Source organism: Streptopelia decaocto (assembly GCF_964273445.1).
Source record: "Streptopelia decaocto genome assembly, chromosome: 20".
Classification (NCBI taxonomy): domain Eukaryota; kingdom Metazoa; phylum Chordata; class Aves; order Columbiformes; family Columbidae; genus Streptopelia; species Streptopelia decaocto.
Window position 1 is genome coordinate 7,396,462 of NC_138675.1, and position 10,069 is coordinate 7,406,530.

Below are 10,069 nucleotides of genomic sequence, written 5' to 3' on the forward strand. Positions count from 1 at the left end.
GGGGGTCTGTGCCGAGCATTTCGCCTGCGCTGCTCGCCCATCTCACCTTTCCCGGTGCCTTTTGCACCTGCTCCCCTGTGACCTGAACTCCCGCCCCATCCGGGGTTTCGCCCCTGGCTGAACGATGGCCCCTGTATTTATTTTAGCCACCATTCAGGTCAGGCTGCCAGCCAAGTCCTTCCTTCACTGCTAGACCCAGCCAGATGGGGATAATTAGGCCTGGATTAAGTTAAAGCTTTAACTCTTTAAAAGGTAGCAACTCTGCACAGCCCCTCGCAGCTCCGCCCCCTCCTGCTAGTTGTCCCATGTAGTTTGTTTGTTTGCAGGTACACGTTATTGCTGGAGGGCTGGGAAATCTCCTGGCAAACCAGATAGAAGCATTTTCTGCAGATTACTCACACCTACAGCGGCTGCCAGCTGAACGGACCCAGCAGCGAGGGCGCCCCATGTCCCCCTTCCTCCGCACCCCCTTCCTCCGCACCCCCTTCCTCCGCACCCCCCCTTCCTCCGCGGGAGAGCAGCCCCAGGGCAGCTGAAGAGGCTCAGGGGCTGCAGAGCCGGGGCCGCGCTGTCCCGTGTGGGAGGTGGCAGAGCCACGCCGCAGTACAGAGCCACGCCGCGGTACAGAGCCGCGCCGCGGTACAGGGCCTGCACTCAGGTTATTTTTGTGGTTCTATGAAACGCCTGACACAGCGGTGTTACCGGTTCAGAAGTGGTTTTCCAGAGAACGCCCCCAGCTCAGCCCCAGACGCTCGCTCAGCTCCGCGCACCTCCCGCCAGCCTCGTCCTGGCCAGGAGCAAAGCGCTGCCCCAGGGAAGAGCTGCGAAAGAGCAAAACACACACAACCATCAAAAGCGCCTCTGGCCTTTCCACCGGGCAGAGCAGGCGAGGAGGGGGTGAGCCTGTGTCCCCCGCTCTGCACAGCACAGGAGATGGTTCCTCCCCACGTTTACCCCTTTTGGCCTCTCCCCCCTGCACGATCCACCCCGAGCCGGGCGACACGTCCCAGGTGCACGCACGGCCCTGAACTTGAGCTGTACCAGCGGGTGGCAGCGGAGCCGGCCGTGGGGCAGCACCCAGCGGCGTCCCCACTCACGCGGGTTGCAGAGGCCGCCACGGAGGCCAGCAGTGACAGCACAGAGCCACCAGCCCCCTCCCGGCCACCTCCCTGCGGCAGCTCCAGCTGCAGCGCCCGGGATCACCCAACCTGCTCCTCTCTCCTGGAGCAGCGACACCAGAGCCACGGGCACGAGCCCTTCCCGGGCCAGGCACAGCCCCAGGCCATGGCCGGCGTGCGCCGAGCCCTCAGCACAGCCGATCGCTCCAAAACCCTGAGCAACCCCAAGGCCAGACCCTCCCCCAGGAACCGCTGGTGCCGCGGGGCAGAGCGCGTCTCGACGGCACCGCCCCCGGCCGCCCGCCACGTCCACACCAGCGCAGGCTGAGCAAAAATTCAAACCAAACCCGTGTTTTTAAATAGATGTTTATTACAAAACACCAAAATACAAACTGAAAATATAAAACCGTATCAAAAAGGGACACGCTGTGGTACCTACACCGGACACGCCTGCCCAGGGTCTCTCGGAGCTCTGTGGCACCAGGGCCCCACGACCACACCAGACTCCCTGCAGAACAAATCCCGCTGCCAACATCTCCGAGGCTTCAGGTGTAATCGCACTCGAACGCGTACTCCCTCTTCTTGAAATGCTTCTTCTTTTTCAGCTTCCCAGACCCCAGGATGCTGTAGTTATAATCGGATGTGACATAGGGGATCTCACCCTCAACTCCTTGCTGGAAAGAGGAAAAACACCAACTTGCTATCACCAAACAAACCCCGCTCTGGTATCTGAAACACGAGAACAACATTCTCTTCTGCCTCATTCCCACGTGTTAACGATAACTTCCAGAACGATAACCATCTGCTGATGCCCAGACATCTCTGGGCACGCACACGTCTCAGACTCAGAGAACGGAAAAGCCGCGGGGCAGCCGGAGCTCAGCGGCTCCGTTGGCTCCGCGCAGCTCCCACCTGGCCCACGAGAACGCAGTTCGGGATGGCGACGTTCCCCAGGAGCAGGCAGTTCACCAGGCGCAGCTTCTCCGGAGGCACCGGCGTCAGAACGTGGTAAAGCTTCCTCTCCATCTCAACTCCTCGGACAATTCCTGAAAAACACAGTTCAGTTTTAACTTCGCCTGGTAACTTTGGACTGCTCTGAATAAACGGCTCTTGCAGCACCAAGAGAGGAAGGCCAGACACATCTTGAGAAAAATCTGCTCTGCTATAACCTGTATCCTGCCTCTCCAGTATCTCGGCACACACAAGAACAGCCACCCAATCCACCTGTCCCTGCTCAGCTCCCACAGCAACCCCAGGGGCTCAGCGGCAACCCCATGTCAGAACAGGGGTGTTAAATCCAGCCGCAAACTGACAGACAACTCAAGGAATTTCACATAAGCCACGTGAATCTGCTTCTGAGAACGTGACTCCAGAGAGCAGTAACTGTGAAGATGCAAGAGAAGCAGGCTACAAAAGGCGCCACTCAGTGACGTTCCCCAGAGCTGTTACCACAAGCTAATGAAAACCAAAGCGCCTGCAGCACGGCGCGTCATCAAAGACGACACGCAACTATTCTTTAATCTCGTGCCGCTGTGTCAGCGGTTTCCGAAGGAGCAGGCGGTCCCGCCGGAGCGAGCGGTCGGGCCGCGGCGCTCACCGAAGCCCAGGCAGTCGCACACCGGGGTCTGCGTCAGCAGCACCGGCCCGTCGCTCTGGCCCCGGATCTCCTCGGGGATCCGGCACAGCCCCACCCAGCTGGCGTTCACCGCGTACATGATGTTGGTGGGGGCGACGTCGGTGTGAATAACCCGCAGCGCTACAGCGCTGAAAGGTACCTGAGGGGCAGAAAAAGAAGAAAAAATCCCGTTCATCAGCTCGACACCAATTTAGCTTGAGTTCAGAGATAAGATAACACTAAGTACACAAACCTGGAAGCTCCAGCCTGCACCTATGGACAGGCATTATCTCACCACAAACACCAGCGCTCCCAACGCCTACAGCTGAACACACAGAAACACGCGCCACAGCAACACCAACACGAACCTCACTGCCACGCACACCCCATCAACCTCGTCTTTTTGCAGAGCACAGAGCTTTTCCCTCTTCCAAAAACCCGTTTTCAATACAAGCTGAACTGTCAGTTACTACGAGCCGGTTCCCTGCAACACCTGCGCCTTCCAAAACCGCCCGTTTACCTGGTACGGCACAAGACCGTGCAGCGGCAGCACCGCCCCCGCATCCGGGGGCTGCAGCTGGCCCAGGTAGCCCAGGATGGCCATGTCACGCAGGATGCTGCTGTGCACTCGCCTGCAAAAGCAACCGCGCCGCGTCAGGGAACGGCGGCACATCCGCACACGGCAATTCAAACCAGGGAGCCCAGCGCCCGCGGACGCCGGGCAGCACCGGCCACTGTTCACACACGCTTACCTTCTAAAGCTTTTATCACTGAAGAAAATTTACAGCTATATTTTTATTGCCTTAAATCCTGTGATCTCTTGGAGGTATTATTTCAGCTTTTAAAAGGCGTTAATTAACAGGGTGGTGGGTTTTTTTTAACAAATTCTGTTATTAGATAATGGGTAAGGAACCTCCCAGGTAGAAAAAACGACATAATATTAAATGATTCCAAATGGAAGTCATGCCCAGTGTAAAAGTAACTGACAACAGTCACTGGGAGCAGAGTAGGAAGAACAGTGCCCTCCCCTCCCCAACCTAAAACACGAACCCCATACAAACCTCCCCCCAAAACCACCAGAGAGCACAAACACACACACAACCCCTAAGAACTAATAACTGACCAGTCTGACAGCCCTCAAGGCCAAAGCAAAGAGCCAGGACCACACGGCTTTGCTGAGCCCACCGCCCCCCAGGTAACACCGAACTCTGCACTTACGCTTCCCCCGCGACGCCGGCTCGCGGGAACTCGGGGTGCACGTACAGCAGCTTGTACTCGGGAGCGGCCGCGTCGCCCTCGCCCTCGCCGGCCGCCCAGCTCCCCGCCGGCCCGCGCCGCGCCGGCTGCCGGCCCCTGGTGTGGAGCCCGGGCGCCAGGCGCACGTGCTCGGGGGTGAGCGGCGCCATGGCCTTCCAGTCGCACACGTCCATCTGCACCACGTGGCTGGGCGACAGCAGCCGCAGCAGGTCCAGCAGCAGCAGCAGCCCCTCCCCTGTTGGAGCGGAGAAAACGCGATTGCTGCTGCTGCACAGACAGTCAGAACGCTGCTACAGAGCCCAGTGCCAGCTCGCGGGGGGCAAGCGCTGTTTCTGGTTCCACACGCTCTAGAACGCGCGGTGCCGTGCCGCTGTGACCGTCAGCTGGCTGCCGCAGCGCCTCGGGAGAACACGTCTCCCTGTTTACCTTTCACCCAGCCCATGGTGTTGATGACTAAAGGCACTTCTTTCTTGTAGGAGCTGAACACGTACTTCACGACATCAAGGTATCTTTCTGTGTCGTGCTCACAACTAGTCTGTCCAAAATACACCATCTTAAGTGGCGTTTGTTGATGAGTGAACGGCGGACCTGCAAAAGCAAGCAGCAAACCTCTCTTGGTTCCAGTCAGGTGAAATAAAAAGCCTCCCATCCCCATAGCACCTACATGAAATCCCTCCTGAAATAATCCGCCCCCTTTTCACACGCTAACGGTCCTCCTCGTACAGCCTGCACCTATGGAAAAACTTCTCTGTCACTTGCAAGACCCCACGCTGGGAGTTTTATTTGTTTGAATCTAAATCACTGGTTACGCATTTGTGAATTTCAAACCAAGAGTCTCCTAAGACAGATTATCCAAAAAGCAAACCAACCTGGCCATATCTAACCCACAGCACTGCAGACAGCAGCAATTTCTGTGGCTCTAACACCCATAACAGCTCCTAACCTGTGTGGATCCACTTAGTAATTCTCTAGCTTGTTTTATCTAGAGATACTAAAAACTGGGAAAGACTTTCCCAGAGACCTTTCAAACGTGAAAGGCTGAAAATCCACTTTGACGTGCCACAGCCTGTTCCACCAGCTCATCCTCTCTTTAAACCAGAAAAAACGCGCAGGAGAACAGCTCCGCGCTGTACAGGGAGATGTTCACACGGAGCTCAGATGCCCCAGCAAGAATACTTCTCCAGCTTCGTTTTCTTTTCCGTGCACTTCTGACAGATGTGGCAACTTCCCCCCAAGCGCAGCCTCTGCTCAGAAAGCACCTTCTGGAAACGAAACAGGTTGCCGGCAACTGCGGAAAGTGGCAAAACACGTACCGAGAATTGGTTCTGTTATGTTGCTTAAGGACACGCATCCAGGAGGTGTAAATTCGGTTTGACCTATGTCGCACTCCATATATTCAACTGAGGGAAGGCTGCAGTGAAAGAAGCCTGAATATTAGTGTCTACTGAAAAAAGAAACAGGACACGACCTGGAACACATCAGCAGCACAATCTGATTTTGTTCCACACCTTCAAAATTACATTATTGAACGCAATCAAACCACCACTTATATCTCTCTCCTCTCACCTAAAGAGATATTAAGGCTCAGCTACAGCTTAATGTCCCCACAGCTCCATTCCCAGCCAGCTTGGACAGACGCCGGTGGAACAACGACTGCAGGCGGTACTGGGCGCACAGCACCTCTCCTGCAGTAACTGGGCGCCTGAGACCAGCCACCCAAGATTTACAAACTTCATGGGCTTTATTTCAAGCATGTGGTGGTCAGGAGAGTAAACTTCTACACCTTGCTCTGCCAAGAAACTTCAAAGACACTCACAAATGGCAATTCACTGGATTTCTACTGCTCAGCGTTTAATTAGCTCCCCTGCTCCAGACAGCCATTTAGCAGTATTTCAACAGAAACGTTCCAGTAGGCAACTGGTATGAAAGGAGCCCAAGACAACGCCTATTTTTATGAACTTTTGTTGTTTTTAAAAGATATTCACCTTCCAGTGCTAACAGCTTTTCAAGAATCTAGGCAGACAGTTTTTTTCCTTCTCCCAAGCCCCACTTCAGAAAACCTTCTAGAAGACAAGGAGACTCACCGATTCAGTAGCAGATTAATTAGGTATCTATTAAATGTTGATTTCCCAGTGTTTTTCGGGCCACACACCAGGACCACCGGGACACCTTCGTCTTCCGCTGGAAAAAAAATCAAAACAACATGCTCTGAAATGGACCAACGCGGTCAGTTATTCCAACGTGTCCAAAACATCCCCCAGATGTGGTCTGCCATATATTTTAATTAAATGGAAAAAAACCTGTTAAAGAGGAGCACGTTAACGGTAGCAGTGCAAAGGGAAGAGGCTCCCGGGTGAGAGCAAGGCCCAGCACTGAACGCCAGCAGCTGAGAGCTCCGACCGCTCCAGCGCTTTGAGTGCTGCCGGGTGCGTGAGAGGGGGTTTTTCTCCACCGGCCACAGAAGAGCCAAGCGGCAGCGGCGCCACCGCCGGGCGCTGTCCGGCGGCCAAGAGGCGCCACCCGCGCAGGGGACGCCGGAGCTCCCGAGCGCCGAACGCGACCCGCGGGCAGCGCCCGGGCACGGTCCGCGTCCCGCGCCCCCGCTCCCCGGCCCGGCGCTCACCGCAGCACGCCCGCACCAGCTCCTCCAGCGCCGCCAGCGTGCTCTCGGACAGCAGCAGCCCGCGCTCCGCGCCGCACGGCACGATGCCCACGGCCGCCAGCGCCGCCGCCTCGGGGGTGAAGCCGGATTCTTCCTTTTTCTAGGGAAGAGCGGAAAACGCTTCGAGGCGCGCGCCGGGCCCGGGGCCGCGCGGCCGACAGAGCGGCGCGCCGCGCGGGGACGCGCAGCCGACAGAGCGGCGCGCCGCGCGGGGACGCGCAGCCGCCTCCGGCGCTCACCTGGGGCTCGAAGAGGCGCGACAGCGGCGGGTGGCTCAGCAGGAACCGCGTCACCGGCGTGTCCAGGTGCTCCAGCAGCACCAGCGCGCAGTCCGGGGAGAACTGCGCCATCACCGTCACCCGCTCCGCTGCACGGAGAGGGGGGCGCCTCAGCCGCGCGAAATGGCGGCGCCCGCGCGGCACCCAAAATGGCCGCCCCCCCGCACGCGAAATGGCGGCGGCCCCGCGCCCCCCGCGCCCCGGGACTCACGGCGGCGGACGCGGTGCGCTCGCATGGCGGCGCGGGCGGCGAGGCGCAGCTGCCGGGCGGTGGCGGCGGGCGGGCGGGCGGCGGGCAGCGCCTCCAGGGACAGCGCGCAGTGCGTGCCCGGGGAGAAGACCGGCAGCCCCGGCTGGTGCGGGGACACGGCGAAGCCCAGGAGGCGGACGGCGCCGTAGAGGCAGCGCAGGCGGCATTTCCCGGTGAAGGTCAGCGCCTGCGGGCGGGCAGCGGTGAGCGGCGGCGGGGGCCGGGAGCCGCGGCGGCCGGGCGGGCGGCGCTCACCTGCCGCGGCGGCAGCAGCAGCACGGCCGCGCCCTCCGCCGACTCCACGGCCACCAGCCCCGGCTCGGCCGGCGGCACCATGCCGGCGCGGGCGAACGACGCGGCGAACTCCCTCCAGGCGGCCTCCCCCCGGCCCCCGCGGGCCGCGGCCCGGCGGAGGCGGCGAGACTGGGGCCCGCGCCGCGCGGGCATGGCCGCTCCGGCCTGCCCCGCCCCCGGCCCGCCCGGCGCCGCCCTCGGCCCGGCGCCGCCCGCCCGTTAAGAGGCGCCGCCCGCCCGTTACGAGGCGCCGCCCGCCGCCATGCTGCCCGCGCTGCTCTGGCTCTGCGCGGCCGCCGCCGCCGGCTGCCCCGGCCGCTACCGCCTGGCCGGGCTGTTCCCGGTGCACGTGCCGCCGCTGCGCCCCGCGCGCCCGCTGCTGCGCGGCTGCGACCCGTGAGTGCCGGCGCGCGGCCGCTGCCCCGCGGCACCGCGCGTCCCCCCCTGACCGCGCCTCTGCCTTCGCACAGCGCCTCCGCCTGCAAGCGCCACGGCTACCACCTGTCCCAGGCCATGCGCTTCGCGGTGCAGGAGATCAACAACTCCAGCGCCCTGCTCCCCAACGTCACCCTGGCCTGCGACATCCACGACACCTGCTCGGAGCCCGCCAACCTGCACGCCACGCTGCGCGCCCTCGCCCGCGGGCGCCAGGTGCAGGTGCTGCCCGCCCTGCAGCGCTACGAGCCCGAGGCGGTGGCCGTCATCGGGCCGGACAGCACGGAGCTGGCCCTCACCACCGCCGCCATCCTCAGCGTCTTCCTCGTGCCGCAGGTGAGCGCCGCTGCCCTGCCGGGAGCGACGGCTGCAGGGAGCACGGGCTGGGCAGCAAACGCAGCCCCTCCGCGCTGTCCCGGGGCAGCCGGCAGGCGGGAGCTGCGGGCGGGAGCTGCAGCCGGCTCAGCATCTTGCGTGGCAGCGCGTTCTGCGCCGGGTCCGCTCCTGCCCAGCCCCAGCGCTGCCCGTGCCGTCAGCTCTTAGGGAGCACACCCCCCTTTCTTTGGCTCCCTTTGCAGATCAGCTATGAAGCGTCCCAGGAGACGCTGAGCCTGAAGCGGCTGTACCCCGCGTTCCTGCGCACCATTCCCAGCGACAGGCAGCAGGTGAAGGCCATCTTCCTGCTGCTGCGGCGCTTCGGCTGGACGTGGGTCGCGCTGCTGGGCAGCGACAATGCCTACGGCAGGAACGGCCTGGACGCCCTCTACGAGCTGCTGAGCGCGAGCGACGTGTGTGTCGCCTACCGAGGCATCATCCCCACCGCCAAGGACGCCAGCGGCCCAGAGCTCCACAACCTGGTCAGAATCCTTGTGGACATCAGGGTCAACGTCACTGTCGTCTTCTCCAACAGAAAAAGCGCGCACGGGTTCTTTGAGGTGGTGGTGCAGAGGAACGTCACGGGCATGGTGTGGGTGGGCTCCGAAGACTGGTCGGCAGCCCAAACCATCTGGCAGGTGCCTGGCATCCAGAGCATTGGCCCGGTGATCGGGATGTTGGTTGAGAAGACAGAGCCCGCGATGCTGGAGCGCTTCGAGGCGTGGAGGGCGGCAGAGGACAGCGAGGCTGAATGCGCCGGCAGCGCGGGAGCAGGCGGGGGGAGCACCCAGCTGGACTGCACCCAGCGCTGCGCCCACTGCCGTTCACTCGCCAGCACCCCTGACGTGTACGACGCCCAGGCCGCCTTCAACGTGTACTCAGCCGTATACGCTGTGGCCCACGGCCTGCACGACCTGCTGGGCTGCGCCTCGGGGGCCTGCAGCAAAGGCACCGTCTATCCCTGGCAGGTGAGAGCAACACGAGGATCTTCCTCCTGAGGAGGTTCCCTGAGGATCCTTCCTTACAGGGAAGGATCTTCCCCTTGCACCCAAGGTTTTCTGCCCCTCTGAAAGCCTTATGGGCTTCAGCCGCTCATCCTCATTGGGATGGCCTCTCCTCCTACTCTCTCTTTTATAGCTCCTGCAAAAAATTAAGCAAGTAAACTTCACCCTGTACAAGAGCCGCATCTCTTTTGATGCCAACGGGGACATTCATAAGGGCTACGACATCATCATGTGGAACTGGAGCGGCCCGAGCTGGGCTTTCGATGTGATAGGAACTTTCAGCGTGAACCCAGACAGGCTGAGCATTGCCCAGGGCAAAATCCTGTGGCACACCAGCAATCGCCAGGTACCGTCCTGCGCCAGCCCCCGCGTGTTGCTGACTGCCGAGCCAGCTCCAGCCCAGCACCGCCAGCTCTGGAGTGCTCACCTGCGGCAGCACAAAAACGAGGGCAGACAGTGGTGGTGTGGGGGGGTGACCTGTGTTCTGAGTATCAGCTTTCACCCTTCCAAAGACCAAGCAGGGCACACAAACCGAAAAGGCTCCTATTTTTACCTTTGAGCAGTCTCATTTTCCCACCCCTCCGTAAGAACCGCAGCCCTGGGGAGCTCTCGGCTCCTGCCCAGTGTGTCCCGAACGCCGGCAGCAAGCTGCCCAACCGCGGCCGGGCACTCCCGCGTGTCCTGCTGCCCGCCTGACCCCGGCCGTGCTCCGCAGGCTCCCCCCTCGCTGTGCTCCGTGCCCTGCCAGCCCGGGGAGCGGCGGCTGCGGCAGAGCCGCCAT

At 61.2% G+C, this 10,069-nt stretch overlaps 2 protein-coding genes across 2 annotated transcripts; one reads left to right on the forward strand and one right to left on the reverse strand.

The window, feature by feature from the left end:
• Positions 1-1,468: 1,468 nt before the first annotated feature.
• Positions 1,469-7,661, reverse strand: NOL9 (nucleolar protein 9). The gene is made up of 12 exons (XM_082069578.1): positions 7,436-7,661; positions 7,142-7,367; positions 6,892-7,019; positions 6,614-6,752; positions 6,075-6,171; positions 5,304-5,401; positions 4,417-4,578; positions 3,952-4,225; positions 3,254-3,365; positions 2,716-2,893; positions 2,031-2,164; positions 1,469-1,792 (listed from the first exon to the last, which is right to left on the reverse strand). The coding sequence occupies exons 1-12, from the start codon at positions 7,625-7,627 to the stop codon at positions 1,664-1,666; spliced, it is 1,869 nt and encodes a 622-aa protein (XP_081925704.1). The 5' UTR covers positions 7,628-7,661; the 3' UTR covers positions 1,469-1,663.
• Positions 7,662-7,849: 188 nt separating this feature from the next.
• On the forward strand, positions 7,850-8,592 carry LOC309448229 (taste receptor type 1 member 1-like). The gene has a single exon (XM_082069585.1). The coding sequence runs from the start codon at positions 7,988-7,990 to the stop codon at positions 8,450-8,452; it is 465 nt and encodes a 154-aa protein (XP_081925711.1). The 5' UTR covers positions 7,850-7,987; the 3' UTR covers positions 8,453-8,592.
• Positions 8,593-10,069: the final 1,477 nt, after the last annotated feature.